Raw genomic sequence first — 14,966 nt, 5'->3', positions numbered from 1 at the left:
CCAACCAATCTGCTCCTGTCATGCTACAGGTTGTGTTTGCAAAATGACAATTAGGAGCTGATTGGCTGGAACTTATCTTTCTCCATTTTATCTCTCTTCATGGCTTAGTGAATAGACCCCTAGTTTTCTTACATCAGACCCATAAATCCCTTCTACATTATCTCCAGGCGAGCTGAACATACCTGCAACCAGATTTACAGAAGACCTTGTGAGCTCTCCCATTTTTAACCCTGCTTTGGAGACATTGGAGGAATTCCAGGTAGTTAACGTGAGGTAACGTCTCATTCAGACCACAGCGAGCTAGGAAATGTCCCAGCTGATCTTTGCTGAGGTGAAGCTGGAATTTCTCCAGAACATTAAGGAAATCCTCTTTTAGTACCTGGGGGACAGAGAGGGAACAGTGTGGAAGCATCATCAAATATGAGCATGTCAATAAAGCCGAAAGAACACTCTCACAGCTCTGAAAAATAAATGGTCCATAAGTTATGCACATATTTGTTACTTGTTTATTCAACAGAGTGTTATGTCTACATTTAGCCTGTAGGTGTCACTGTTGCTACGGCTTCGAACATTAAATGCAACCATTTTTCTGTGGTTATATGGGCAGCATGGTAGCACTTTGCTGATTGTGCCATAGGCTGTAGGTCCATGCCAGGCCGACGCTACCAGTAGGCAAACTTAGGCAGCTGCCTAAGAGCGTCGGCCACTGCAGGGCCACATAAGAGCAGTCCACACTACACTTTTAGGAACAAACACACAGCCGCTGGTGCCGGCAGCTGTGTGGGTTTTAGCAGCCGATGAGAGTCAGACAGACTCTCATCAGCTGCTGCGCCCACTGCCGGAGCCGGGCTGGAGCTCACTCATGAGCTCCATTTTCCAGCTCCCGCAGTGAGTGATGGATGGGAGAGACGTCATGACGGACGATCGGACTACTACTACTACGGGCACTGCTGGGGGGACTACAGTGGGCACTGCACACTGGTGGGACCACTACTGGGGGCATTGCCTAGAGGGGGATTACTACTAGGGGTACTGCTGGGGGGACTACTACTGGGGGCACTGCTGGGGCGGGACTGCTACTGGGGACACTGCAGGGGGGGACTGCTACTGGGGGCACTGCAGGGGGGGACTGCTACTGGGGGCACTGCTGGGGCGGGACTGCTACTGGGGGCACTGCTGGGGCGGGACTGCTACTGGGGGGCACTGCTGGGGCGGGACTGCTACTGGGGGGCACTGCTGGGGCGGGACTGCTACTGGGGGCACTGCTGGGGGGACTACTACTGGGGGCACTAAATAGGGAGGGATTACTGCTGGGGGCACTACATGGGGGGACTACTACTAGGGGCACTACATAGGGGGGGACTACTACTAGGGGCACTGCTGGGGGGAGGAGTACTACTAGGGGCACTGCTGTGGGGGACTGCTACTGGGGTCACTGCTCGGGGGACTATTACTGGGGGCACTGCATTGGTGGGACCACTACTGGGGGCAATACATAGGGAGGGATTACTGCTGGGGCACTGCTGGGGGAGGGCTGCTACTAGGGGGATTGCTACTGGGAGCACTATATAAGGGGCACTGCATAGGTGGGGGACTACTACTGGGTGCACTGCATAGGTGGGGCCACTACTGGGGGCACTGCATAGGGGGGCCACTACTGGGGGCACTGCATAGGGGGGCCACTACTGGGGGCACTGCATAAGGGCTTGTGTAGCTATCGAGGGTGGGGGTGGGGCGTAAGGCTGAAGAAATGCCCAGCAGGGGTGGAACTAGTGGCCGATGCCTTGCACCAGGGCCCGCTGTGGTGCAGGGGCCCATGACCGCCTGCATCTGACAGCGCCGATATCTGCCAACCTGGTCCCCATTAAGTAAATAGTTGGAGCCAGAGCGGGGCCACTTCGGTCACTCCGGCTCCAATATGACAGACACCCGCCGCGGCCCGGCCACCTTGTTATGACACGGTGCGCGTAACTTCATGATGTCAAGTGTGCCATGTCATAGCAAGGGGCTGGGCTGCTGGAGTAAGAGGATCAAGAGGAGCAGAAGAGGAAGAAGGAAATAAGGTAAGTGGTGGTGGTATGGGGGGAAAGAGGCTGAGACACATGCTGGGGCTGGGGGGGGGAACGAGGCTGAGACACTGGGGGTGGGGGAGAGAATCAGGCTGACACACTGGGGGTGGGGGGGAGAACGAGGCTGACACACTGGGGGTGGGGGGGAGAACGAGGCTGACACAGTGGGGGTGGGGGGTAGAATCAGGCTGACACACTGGGGGTGGGGGGGAGAACGAGGCTGACACACTGGGGCTGGGGGGAGAACGAGGCTGACACACTGGGGCTGGACAGACTGGATTTACTGTGGGGGGACAGTGAGGGGTGGTGAAAAAATGTTGGGGTGCATGGTGCCAGGAATGGGCGGGGGGGCCCCAAAGCATATTCTTGCACCTGGGCCCACCACTCTCTGGTTCCGCCACTGATGCCTAGGGTGCCAAGAAACCTTGCACCGGCCCTGGCTCCATGCTGTGTACCAGTAACACTGGATATGATAAGATTTTATGTACAGTAGCTATTCCATAGGGGAGGCAATCGGGAAGCCGACTGCCTAAATACCGGCAGCCGGCTTCCCGACTGTCTTATCCCGGCATGGGTGAAATGCCGGGCGTCTAGATATAGACGCCCGCATTTCCCCGACGCCGGGAGACCGGCGCCCGGCATCATGATCGTAGTGATGCCGGGCGCCGTGAGCGGACAGCCTTGGGGGGGAGGGTTAGGTTTAGGGCTCCCGGGGGGGACTCAGGGTTAGGCACCCCCCCGGGAGGGTTAGGGTTAGGCTAGGGGGAGGGAGGGTTAGGGTTAGGCACCCCCGGGGGGGACTTAGGCTTAGGCACCCCCCCGGGGGACTTAGGTTTAGGTAGCGGGGAAGGGGGTGGTTAGGGTTAGGCACTTGGGGGGGAAGTTAGGGTTAGGCACTTGGGGGGGAGGTTAGGGTTAGGGTTAGGCACCCCTAAGGAGGGTTAGGTTAGGTTAGTGGATACTTACCTATCCACGATCGGGATTTCCAGCGCTGTCGGGCTTCCGCTGCGTCGCACTCTGCTTCTGTCGGGCTGCCGCTGACGGGAATCGAACCGCCGGCCATGCGGCCGACAGTATTTCATACGAATTCCATTCCGTAGATGGGTGTGGTATGATTTGTGGACAGTTATGTCGGCAGGCAACAGGTTGACATGAGAATGTGGAGAAAAACAGAAGGAAGGATACATCTACACACATTACATGTATCTGTAAGAGAGCCCCATAATTAATGTACTGTATATGACATATTCATATTGGGGTGCTGCCATCTGACAAATAGTGACAATTACTAGGTTATTTAGAGAAAGATAGAAAGTTTGTCTCAATATATGGCGTACATAAAGTTTTTCATTAACATACAAAAGATAAATCTTTATTAGGTATGCATTAAAAAGGTTGGTGCAAATAGCACCAGATTCAGCGAAATATCGATTACAAATGAGAAGTGATATAAGGTGAAAAATGTGATAAGTGTCTGTGAAAATGTTTTTTTATATTTTTGTTTTAAAAAAATCAAAAACAATAAATGAATCCCCGTCGTGTGTCTCAATTGGTTGATCTGTTATATCTATTATTCTGATATGTAATAGAATCGAGTAGTCGTATAATCACAGTATTGGTGGGTAGAGCTCTACATGAGAAAAGGGGGGAGGACTACAGAAAATGGTAATAAACCTGCAGTGTACACATATTGCAAGAGATATATTAAGGTATCAGTATGAGAATCTTCTTGAATGAAGGGGGTACCTTTCTACCCAATAGTATCACACGTATTGATACTGTTTCCAATATATGGTCTCTTAAATATTTAAATTAGTGTAGTTAACCATAACTGGTCCTAGACTCACCCTTTATATATCACAAATACACCTGGTCTGTTTCACGTTTTGTTATTATATTAGTGATTTATTGAATCCATAAATCACACCAGAAAATATTGATAACCCACCATTAGTTCAATACACCATCACCTTATAGTAGTAATAATTAATTGAAGTCGATGGTGCCATTTATCAACGGGATATTGATCTTATGGTATCTTATCCACAGATTTGTTAGGGGACCAGTGGGCCTGATTCAGAGCCGGACACTCTGAACGAGTGCTCGCTCTGAATTAGGCCGTTTTTTTTGTGCGGCTTCCTGGCCGCTCGCATAGCTGTGGGTGACCACCCACAGCTATTGCGAGTGGCCAGGTTGATGGTCGCGATGGTCAAGACCATTGCAACCATTGAGCTTGCGACAAGACCCTTGTGGTAGGGTCTCGTGGCCGCAAGCCCCAGAGAGCTTCTGGCTCTAATAGAAGGAACGCCTGCCTTTTGTGGGCGGCCCCACTGACATAACCAGTGATGTCAGTGGGGCCGCCCACAAAAGGCAGGCGTTCCTTCGGGAACGCCTCCGTTTGGCCAGCCACCCCCCCTGCCCGCCTACCAAACGGGGCGAGTTGTCAATCACCATCCACAGCTCGCCCCCTTTGGTGCAAGACCCGGAGCAATGGAGCACCCGTCGATAGCCGGGTCTCGCGCATGTGCACGACGGAGCCGGCTCTGTTGTGCGCATGCCCAGTGGGCAAACATCGACCCGGTTGCGAGCGCTCTTTGATCACAACTGGGTCTGAATCAGGCCCAGTGTTTGATATTTATAGCCCCCGTTAGGTTAGTGCACATGCAATCACTGGATCTAATAGTGTAGTTTGTCAGTGGGATATCAATTATATGATGTCTTATCAATTAATTTAATGAGGGAGCAATGATGGCTATTATTCCATTTATATTTACTATTCAGGAATTATTACTTCTCTTCCCCTTTCATTTATAATGTGTTGTGGTGGATGAATCATTCGCATTTATTGTCTATTCAGTCCCCTAAACATAAATGCATGAGATAGTTATTTACAGGTGGTTTCGGACGCTATAAGGATTCTCTGTGTTGTAGCTAGTATAACATTACTTACATTGGTAGCATAACATGTATACAGGTTGCAACACTGTTGCTATTCAAAGGTTAATGAGATAGCTGAGCTCTCTCACACTGCCACGTCCTGGCACAAAGCAGGTTTATCTGTATAATTACAATAATAGCATATTACATCAGGTTATAACCTGACGTGAGAATGTCGACATGGTGCAGATGGCAAAGCAGTTGCACCACCAGTCATTGCACCAGTCTTACGGAGGCGCAAAATTCTAACATGGTCGCCAAATCAGCGCAACTACGAGAAGAAAAGCTTCATTCGCTGGCCCTGACACGCCCACATTTGGCTAGTCACACCCCTCCTATCTCCCAGGAACACCCACTGAAATTGCCTCTCTATGTGTCCAGATGCGCTGAGCGTCTCCCTGCGGTGACCATCGGGGTGCAAGGCTCAGTTATATGTCGACATGATAATCTGCTGACAAACTGTCCTGGTGATCTAGTGGTGTCTTACCATCTCCTGGCATCTTCGTCCGGGTCCTGGCAGTCAATTGGATCCCTCCCAGCAACCCCGCGCGGTACGTGCGTTCTTCAGCATGCGCAGAAGGACACCAGAGGGGCTTCTGGGTTATAGACCTGGTAGTCCCTCCATCACAAAAGGCTGCTCTTACTGAATGAGCGGTCCTTTTTAGTTGTTCCTCATACATACTGGTGTTGCTAACGCTGGCATGCATGCGAAGGGTGGCGGGATGTATCGCATCCCAAATGCGATGCGTCATGCGTCCCGCCATTTATCCCTAACCCTCCCCATAGGGCTTTTCACTCGTTGATAAATCAGCTTCTGTGTTCTGTACCTAAAACCACTTTTTAATGACAGTCTGCTGCTCAAAGGAGAGAGGTGGGTGATCGCCCTATTGGCAGACCGTATAGATGGTACAGGTGGCAGCGACACTCGAGTTTCAGGGGTCTCCTGGCCATTCTGGGAGCGTAGGCAAGTATGCAGCAGGTATGTATAATGGGTACACGGCACAGTATGTGGTGTATGACCCAGATCCAGGCAGGAGAGTATAGGGGAGCGCAGGTGGTGTACGACAGGGGTTGATGACAGTGAAGTATGCACGCTGGCTGTGTACATGCAGCGGCATAATGGCGATGGCGCAGTGGAACTATCAAGGGGGTCACTAACTTCTGTGACACCTTCTCGCTGAGCAGATCATGATTTCCTCACACTTTGATCTTCATTTCTAGTACATGAACCAAGCATGCATGGAGACTTATCTGTGTGATCATCCCAAAATTATCAACCCAGAGCACTCTCAGCGCCGTACCCATCCTAAACTCACCCTGCAAGTCCGCTGCGGGTCATAGACCAAGAACTCGGTCATCATGGCTCGCGCCCCCTCTCTGAACTTCTCCTTCAACCACTTCTCAATACTCAGCGACAACTTCCTTTCCCTTCTTGCAGTTGAACCTCCAGCGTTGGTTGTTCCTGAAAGATGATTTTTTTCTTGTTTTGAATAATTAAAGCGGATTTGATGTCATTAAAATAAAAAAGTATTTAGAAAAAGACTTATTTTTTACACAAATCATGGAATAGTTGCCCATTGCACACTACCAGATTTCTCTGAAAGTACAATGGATGGGCGAAGCTCTGCACAGATCACTGCGTGCCTCCACCCCCCGCCCCCTCCCTTTCTCCAGTTCCTAACCAGCCCTGGACCTCTCAGCCTGGGATAAAACTGTAAAGGTTCCCCCTACAGTATTTTCAAAAACAAGCATCAGGCTGAACCAGCCCGGGGGATAATGTTACAGCAGGAAGACACACAGCATGGAGTCCCCCTGCCATACTGGTAACCAGCCCCAAACTGGTAGGGTCCCCCTCCCCCAGAATAAAAATGGGGACCCCTTCCCAAAGGACAACCAGTCTTGGGCTATATCCCACACCCTGGGAGGTGGGCACTTGGTTAATGGTAATAGAATAGTTAATAAAATTGTTCTTCCTCCCTGCAAGTCTGCCCCGGCAGGATGGCACCTGTAGTCCGCCTGTAAAAATAAATATTAAAATAAAGATACAGGCCTTCATTCAGACCCGCTCGCAAGCGCTATGCACTCGCAAGCGTGTCGATGGTGGGGCACTGTGCGTGCGCAATCCCCAGAGCAAGAGAGAAATTCTCTCACTCTGGGGCTGGCTACAAACGGGGCAGCTGTAGATGTTGATCGACAGCTCGCCCCGTTTTGTAGACGGGATGGGGGCATGGCTGGCCAAACAGGCGTTCCCGTTTGGGGGCGGCCTTACTGACATCACAAGTGATGTCAATAGTGAGCTTCCAGCTCTATTAGAGCCTAAAGCTCACTGGGGCTTGCGGCAGATGAGACCCTACCACAAGGGTTTCGTCGCAAAAAGCGGGTGCTCGCTCTGAATGCATCGCGACCATCACCTGGCTGCTCGCTAAAGCTGTGGTCACCCACAGCTTAGCGAGCCGTCAGGAGGCCGGCTTTAATAAAAATAGCGGCCACCCTCATTCAGAGCGAGCACTCGCTTTTTGCGAGCGGCTCTGAATGAGGGCCACAGTGCGGTGGAACCATTTTGTAGTTATTAGGAAATTTCGGATCTGACAGACTGTTAAAGCCAGCATCCTAATACCGCCCTGCCTATATTATATTGGCAATCACCAAATTAGGGTTTCTAAGATAATAATGAAAATAATAATATTGGAGGGTGGGGTGACGGCCATTAATGTTGAGCCTAGGGCGGCCTTACCCTTAAATCCACCCCTGACTACACTGAAGAATAGATATTTTTGTTAATCACCTCTCTAGAATGGAAAGTAGTGCAGCTAAATAGAGAAAATAAATAGACTCCATCATAGGAGCATATTCATTTAGCCTCAAAGTCCCGTACTTTTCGCATGGTGTACTTTTCGCCGACATCGCTGGTTTTCAATGCAAAAAACGATTGCGCGCCTCCTCGCTTATTCCCCAGTGGCAAACGCAGTATTTCTAGAGGGGGGTTTCCAAATGCTTGATTTTAGAGCAAATGTGGCCAGTCCATGAAGAGGGCAGAATTAGTACTCAACCAGTTTTATTATGTGTCATACAAAGTGTATTGTGTATCCTAATTCCAGCATATACAGGACCAGCGATCACAATAAGCCGTTAGATGTGGCAGTAGGGCCATCCTGCCTGAGCTGGATGTTTTTATTTTAGATGTGGGCACCATTCCAGATTATTAGAGCAAGTCCGGGAGACTGGAGGAGCAGCAGAAGAACCTAGCACTGCCTTGGACATATATGTACATATTGGGCTCTATAGCAGTGCATCCCTAATAGTGCATGTTTTCCAGATCTCCTAGTTGGCGCACAGGTTATTTATTACTGTCTGATACATGTTAAAAGATCCACAGGTGGTGCTAATTATTTCATTTGTGATACTGAGAAGAACATACTACACTAGCATAATTTTATTATATTACTATTTCTACTATTGTCATGTGTGTGCCGGGGAGGGGGGTTTCCAGGCAGACGGAAACCCCCCCTGCGTTTGCCTATGTTCCCGTATTCAATTAGAAATCGTCGAAAACAAGCCCCGGCGAAACTGTAATATGCAAAAAGTGCTGTCAGCCTGGCACCCCCCAAAAGATACACTGACATTGGGGTTCACTCTAGTTACCCCCGAATAGGCCTGCTGAAGGTATAACTGCTATTTAGCGCCTTTGCAGAAGTGGTGAAGAATAGCATTTTGTAGTTTTTTTGGAAGAAAATAATTAGTCCCAGCAAACTTGGGGTACATGAAAATGGGCGCTAGCATATTTTTAAGTTGCTAAAGTGAAGTTTTAAAAATCTTAAAAAATCCACCTGCCGCAAGCACCTGCAGAGTTAGAAACACCTGGGGCATACTTGGGGACCCCCCTGGAGTCCATTTCGCTAGTTTTTAAGTTTGTCCCCCAACTTTAGACTTTTTCGCTCCCAAAACGAAAGTACTTTTTTTTGGGTGATCTAAGGACTTTTTAAAACTTTTTTTTAATGCAGTTTACCTTTGGGGGACTGTCCCAAGGGTGCAGGGGGGTTCCCGCAGCTTTGCACCCCAAAACCCCAATTCTGCACTTTTTTTCGACACCTATTCATAGGCGAAAATGTATCGCAGGTCCCATTGCATTGAGTTTCCGCAGCGCCAAAAGTCTTTGGAATTGAATACAGAGGAAACTTTTCACATGGCGAAATGATGTCACCGACGATACTTTTCCGCAGAGACGGACTTATTGCGGCTAATTGAATATGGCCCATAGTGATTTACAGTGAGAGAGAACGAATGCTCGTACTTATCTGCTGTGAGTCTTGGCTTCCAGAGACTTTTTGTAGAGCCGATAACAGTAGACTCCGGTCCTCGTCCAATCGCTGCACCTGTTTGGTCCCCAGCTGATGTCGCAGGCTTTCAATGTCTAGCACACCGCCCTCTTCCCTGACATATCTTTTATAGATGAGCAATAAGCACACGGGAACATACATTAGGGCAGAGGCTGAGAAGGCCTGGCTCCTAAGAGCTTGCAATCTAAAGGCTCTGTAGTCCATCTTACCTGTGCCACAGCTTTTTAAACTCTCCTTCCGTCATTCTTACGCCCAGCTTACACAGGGCACTCTGAAATTCAGAGGCATTCACGCGGTTCTTCCGAAAAAGCTTCAAAAGTTCGTAGAACCTAAAATAGATATTGACGCACTGTGATGTAACCACTAATACATTCACTTGTCAGTCACTAAGACTCATTCACATAAAGCCACATAGGTAACTCTAAAAGGTTGTGGCACAGTCATTGAAAGGAAATGTGCATTGCAGAAAATACCACCACCGGAATTAGGGGCCTATTTATCAAGCCCTTGGGCATGGGTCATCATCTGGAAACTAGGATCCTCATAACATTACTGTTAGGCTTTGCTGGGAAAGCTGTTTATCGGAGCAGCTGTTCCGACACAGGGGCAATGATACTTTGCCCTAAACCGTGTTCCAATGAAGCGCGATGAACTTAATTATCAGAATTATTAGGAAATAATAAGAACAAGGTATCAGGATATGTTACTCTATCTTTCAGAGTGGAAGCATGAGGGGGCTCTGGCTTATGAAGGGGAATAAGATGGAGGGGTGATGGCATTTAAGGGGTATCTGGGAGTTCTGCAGTTATGGCGGCTTCTCTCCTCGGGTTTTGGGTGTTGTATATGTATATGTCCCTGCTGTAAACCTTAAATTACCTATTATTAGCCATCTCCTTAAGCACAAGGTGGACCTCACGCGCCGTTGTCAGAGACGCCTTTTGTTTTCTCTTCATAGGGTCCAACCAGTCTGGTGGCTTTTTATTTTCCACAGGCTTGAAATGCTCGTAGAACGCATCAAATGTAATGATTGGCTTTTCCTCCAGATGTAACCTGCGCAAAGACACAATGGAGGACATTTACAGGGAAAAAAAAGTAGCCATGCTTGCTGATGTCATTGGGGGTGTGGCTATGACATGTAACATAACAACACATTCATGTGATGATATTGGGGGTGTGGCTATGACATGTGATATAAACACCACATTTATATGATGCCATTATGGTGTTGCTATGACAACACCCATAATGTGATGTTGTTGGGGTTGTGGCTATGACACGTGACTTACACCACATTTATGTGATGTCATTGGGGTGGGGTCGTGACACGTGACAAACACATTTATGCAAAGTCATTGGGGGTGTGGCCATGGCACAGCAGCCTATTTATTAATAATACCCTGAAAATTAACGTTCTTTACCGCTGCATACCGCTGCATACCGCTGCGATTAGGTTGTGCGTGCGCACTAAAGGAGCCAGCGGTAGCAGAGGGATCCTAATACATCGCCATTTGAAGTTAGCTATCGAAGTCAAGCGCCATAAACTTTTTTGGTTTTGGAGGACGATGAATTGCATAACTGCAATGTCCTCATATTTTGTAATAGGGTGGTGGTTTGCTGCGAGCTTGTGTATTACATGTGAGATACCCTGTGTTAGACACTTGATAAATAGGAACGTGACTTAGGGGGTCTATTTACTAAGCAGTGTTAGTAGACAGAGTGAAAAGTGATAAGAAAGTGATAAGGTGCCAGCCAATCAGCTCCCAACTGTCATCTCACAGGCTGTGTTTGAAACATGACAGTTGGGAGCTGATTTTTTGAATCGGGTTGGGCCAATGTTGTTCGTTGGAATGTTATTTCTTTGCTTCTTCCAACAGGTGAGGCGCAGCTGGCGGAAAGCAGTGCTCCTCGGTGGCTCAATTTAGTGCAGCTGAACTTGGCTAGCATTCCCCCTTTGAGAGAGGTGAGTCGGTCGCTGTCTTAGGGGAGGACCAGGTCTCCATCTTATGGAGGGATCAGCACTTTGCTAGATTAAGGGGGGATGGTACTACTCGAGATAGCTCACACTTGGGGGTGGAATCTCCACCCCCATATTAGTAATACATTCCGCTTATGGGCTGTAGCCGAGTTAGCGCTGCTTTTTTGCCACCATGCTCGATGCTACTACAGATCAATTACAATCCAATTAAATAAATTTGGCTGCGACCTCTTTATTGCAAATCTATTCAGTTGTCAGTGTCGTTATTTTAGATGGTTAAGTTTAAGTTAAGTATGGTGACAATAATAAAACTATGGGTGACTTACTAAAATGTATTTATATAGCACCAACATATTCCTTAGCGCTTTACAGTTGGAAACAAATATAGTAATAAAATGAGACAGGGTAATAACAAACTGAGAGAGAGGTGAGAGGGCCCTGCTCACAAGTTTACACTCTAGGGGCATAGGATGGTTATACATAAGGGAACGTAATATATATATTGCATATTAGTCCAGCCAGACTGCAATGGGAGAAAGACTCAGGGCCTGATTCAGACCCGCTGGCAAGCGCTATGCACTCGCAAGCGGGTCGATGGTGGCCACCCAAAGCTACGCGAGCGGCCAGGAGGCCGCTCTGAAAAACAAGAAGGGCGGCCCTGATTCAGAGCGAGCGCTCTGTCAGAGCGTCCGGCTCTGAATCAGGCCCTCAGTGGGCTATTTGATCCCCACGCACAGCAGTTTGGGGTCAGAGGGTTTTTAAATATAGATAATACTAATGTGTCTGAAAAAAAAGGAAGTGTTATGGTGCACACACACGATCAGATTTTTTCTTCAGATATGGACGATAACGATTTAAAAATCGTTCAGTCGTTCATATCTGATGAAAAATCGTTCATATCTGACATGCCTGAACGATGGACGATCAACGATGCGCGTTCCCGTTTGTCAGATAACGATATCTGACATCTGATGGGTTTGCAGTCAGACTTGGACGATTCCATTCATTTTAATGCAGTTAAAAATCGTTCAATCGTTCAAATCGTTCAAATCGTTCAAAACTTTGGTCAAATCGTCCAAATCGTTCAAATCGTTTAATCGTTCAGTCGTTCATCTGACAAATCTGACAAGTCTGACAAATCTGACCGTGTGTACGCTCCATTATGGTGCGTACACACGGTCAGATTTTTCCTTCAGATCTGAACGATAACGATTTAAAAATCGTTCAGTTGTTCATATCTGAAGGAAAATCTGACATGCCTGAACGATGGACGATGGACGATGCGCGTTCCCGTTTGTCAGATAACGGTAGCTGACATCTGATGTGTTTGCAGTCAGACTTGGACGATTCCATTCATTTTAATGCAGTCAAAAATCGTTCAATCGTTCATTTGACAAATCTGACAAATCTGACCGTGTGTATACTCCATTAGCTGCATACACACACAACGATTTTGTTACCAACGATTTTATGAACGATTTTATGAACGATTTTCTGTCAGATTATCTGTCAGCTATTTTAAAGTGTAATGAACGATTTTTTTGAACTACAAACGATTTTTGCATATTCCCTTACTGAAAATCGTTCAGTTGATAAGTCTGACTGAACTACAAACTACAAACTACAAACGTGAACGCGCATGAACGATTATCGTTCATCGTTTGACTCAGAAAGTGAACGATTTTTCAAACGATTATCGTTAAACGATATCGTTTAACAATAATCGTTCGAAAAATCGTTGTGTGTGTATGCAGCTTATGGAGCGTACACACGGTCAGATTTGTCAGACTTGTCAGATTTGTCAGATGAACGATTGAATGATTAAACGATTTGAACGATTGAACGATTTTTGACTGCATTAAAATGAATGGAATCGTCCAAGTCTGACTGCAAACACATCAGATATCAGAAATCGTTATCTGACCATCGGGAACGCGCATCGTTGATCGTCCATCGTTCAGGCATGTCAGATATGAACGATTTTCCTTCAGATATGAACGACTGAACGATTTTTAAATCGTTATCGTTCATATCTGAAGGAAAAATCTGATCGTGTGTATGCACCATTAATGAATAGAAATTGTACTTCCGAAAAATTCCCAGCACTGTTGTGTATCTATTTCTCGGCAGTAGCTCCGCACAGCGGGCCTTATTCAGTGTGCGCTGCTGAATGCAAATTCCAGATGGTCGGGAAACTGCGCAGGCGACTGACCCGTACAGCGCATGTGCAGTACGGATCCTGCGTGATCGTGCGCAGTCCGGCAGCACACTGTCAGTGATTGATAACTGGCCATGATGAATGAGTCACATTTTTTGCTTACAGCTCCTCGGTGGAGGGGAAAGGGGTGTAGATGAGGCCATGGTAAAGTCCTGTGTCCCATGATGACCGCTGAAAACGTTCATAGACATTTGTTTGGAATCGGATCACTCGCGAGTCCTCAGTCCCTGGTGCAAGTTACAAACTCATAATGATGACGACCGGGTGAATGCATTTAGGTCCTGCCCATTACGCTCACTTTGCTAGTTGGATCTATTAGCATGATTACAGTGAAATGATTAGTCTGCAATAATAGAGCACACTAGTATAACCTCGTTCTCCGCCCTGCTCAGCCCCTCTCGGCTGTGGTCGGCCCAGCTCCCTCTCTGCTGTTGCCAAATTCCCATCCATTCCGTCATGGCTGCCCCGGGATGTGGTTAATTTACCGACAGCTGGGATGCCAACTGCCGGAATCCCGACACCGGAATCCCGATCAGCATGAGAAGACCAGCGGCGGAATCCCGTGGCTGGAGATGCCGACGCCTGAATCCCGACAGCCGGGGCCAGGGGGGGGGGGGGGGGGAGAGGGTTAGGTATATACACCCCGGGGAGAGTTATGGTTAGGCACCTCCAATAGGAGATTAGGGTTAGGCACCTCCAGGAGGAGATTAGGGTTAGGCACCACCAGGAGGAGATTAGGGTTAGGCACCACCAGGAGGAGATTAGGGTTAGGCACCACCAGGAGGAGATTAGGGTTAGGCACCACCAGGAGGAGATTAGGGTTAGGCACCATCGAGGGAGGTTAGGGTTAGGCACTAAGAGAGGAGGGTTAGGTTTAGGCACTTACCGGGTGGGTTAGGGTGCAGTGTAGGAAGGGTTAGTGTTAGGGTGCAGGAAAGGAGGGCTAGGGTTACGGGGTAAATAGGACAGGGGAACACAATACTTACCATTCCCCTATCGGGATTGTCAACATCGGGATAACACTGTCAGTGTATTGACAGTCGGCATTCCACTTGTCGGTATATCATACCCATTCCGTTTGTCCCACCCACCCTTTCCACCGCATAGTCCCAACACACCCTGCTGCTCCGACCCATACCTCTCACTCCCATGGTTATCCTGGTGGCCGGGCCAGCCCTCCTTCCGAAGTCTGTCCTATCTCCCTTGCAGTGGGAGCTGTTGGGCCACTGCGTTTGCATTGGGGAGATGAGATAGATCTTCTACAATTATGTGGATTTCCAGGTCAGAAGAATTGCCTAATTTGCTTATTACTGTCTACATAAGAAATCCCTCACACTTTGGGGGTCATTCAGACCCGGTCGTTAGCGCCGATGCGCTCGGACCGGGTCGATGGCCCCCCACAGGGCATGCGCACGACGGCGACGGCGCCG

At 48.3% G+C, this 14,966-nt stretch overlaps 1 protein-coding gene across 2 annotated transcripts in view; it reads right to left on the bottom strand.

Moving 5' to 3' along the window:
* Nucleotides 1–14,966, bottom strand: part of LOC148542823 (EF-hand calcium-binding domain-containing protein 6-like) — a 75,773-nt gene that overhangs the window by 39,575 nt on the left and 21,232 nt on the right. Inside the window, exons 5-9 of one of the 2 annotated variants that reach the window (XM_088464457.1) lie at nucleotides 10,220–10,393; nucleotides 9,553–9,672; nucleotides 9,298–9,446; nucleotides 6,323–6,468; nucleotides 179–379 (exon numbers count right to left, since the gene is read on the bottom strand). In XM_088464457.1, coding sequence (XP_088320583.1) covers nucleotides 179–379; nucleotides 6,323–6,468; nucleotides 9,298–9,446; nucleotides 9,553–9,672; nucleotides 10,220–10,393 — 790 coding nt within the window. The remainder of the gene's footprint in view (nucleotides 1–178; nucleotides 380–6,322; nucleotides 6,469–9,297; nucleotides 9,447–9,552; nucleotides 9,673–10,219; nucleotides 10,394–14,966) is intronic. The other variant, XM_088464455.1, reaches the window with a different exon arrangement.

The sequence above is a fragment of the Taudactylus pleione genome, unplaced genomic scaffold (genome assembly GCF_031769625.1).
Source record: "Taudactylus pleione unplaced genomic scaffold, aTauple2 ptg000008l, whole genome shotgun sequence".
NCBI classification, from domain to species: Eukaryota; Metazoa; Chordata; class Amphibia; order Anura; family Myobatrachidae; genus Taudactylus; species Taudactylus pleione.
This window is presented reverse-complemented; position numbering and strand designations above follow the sequence as displayed.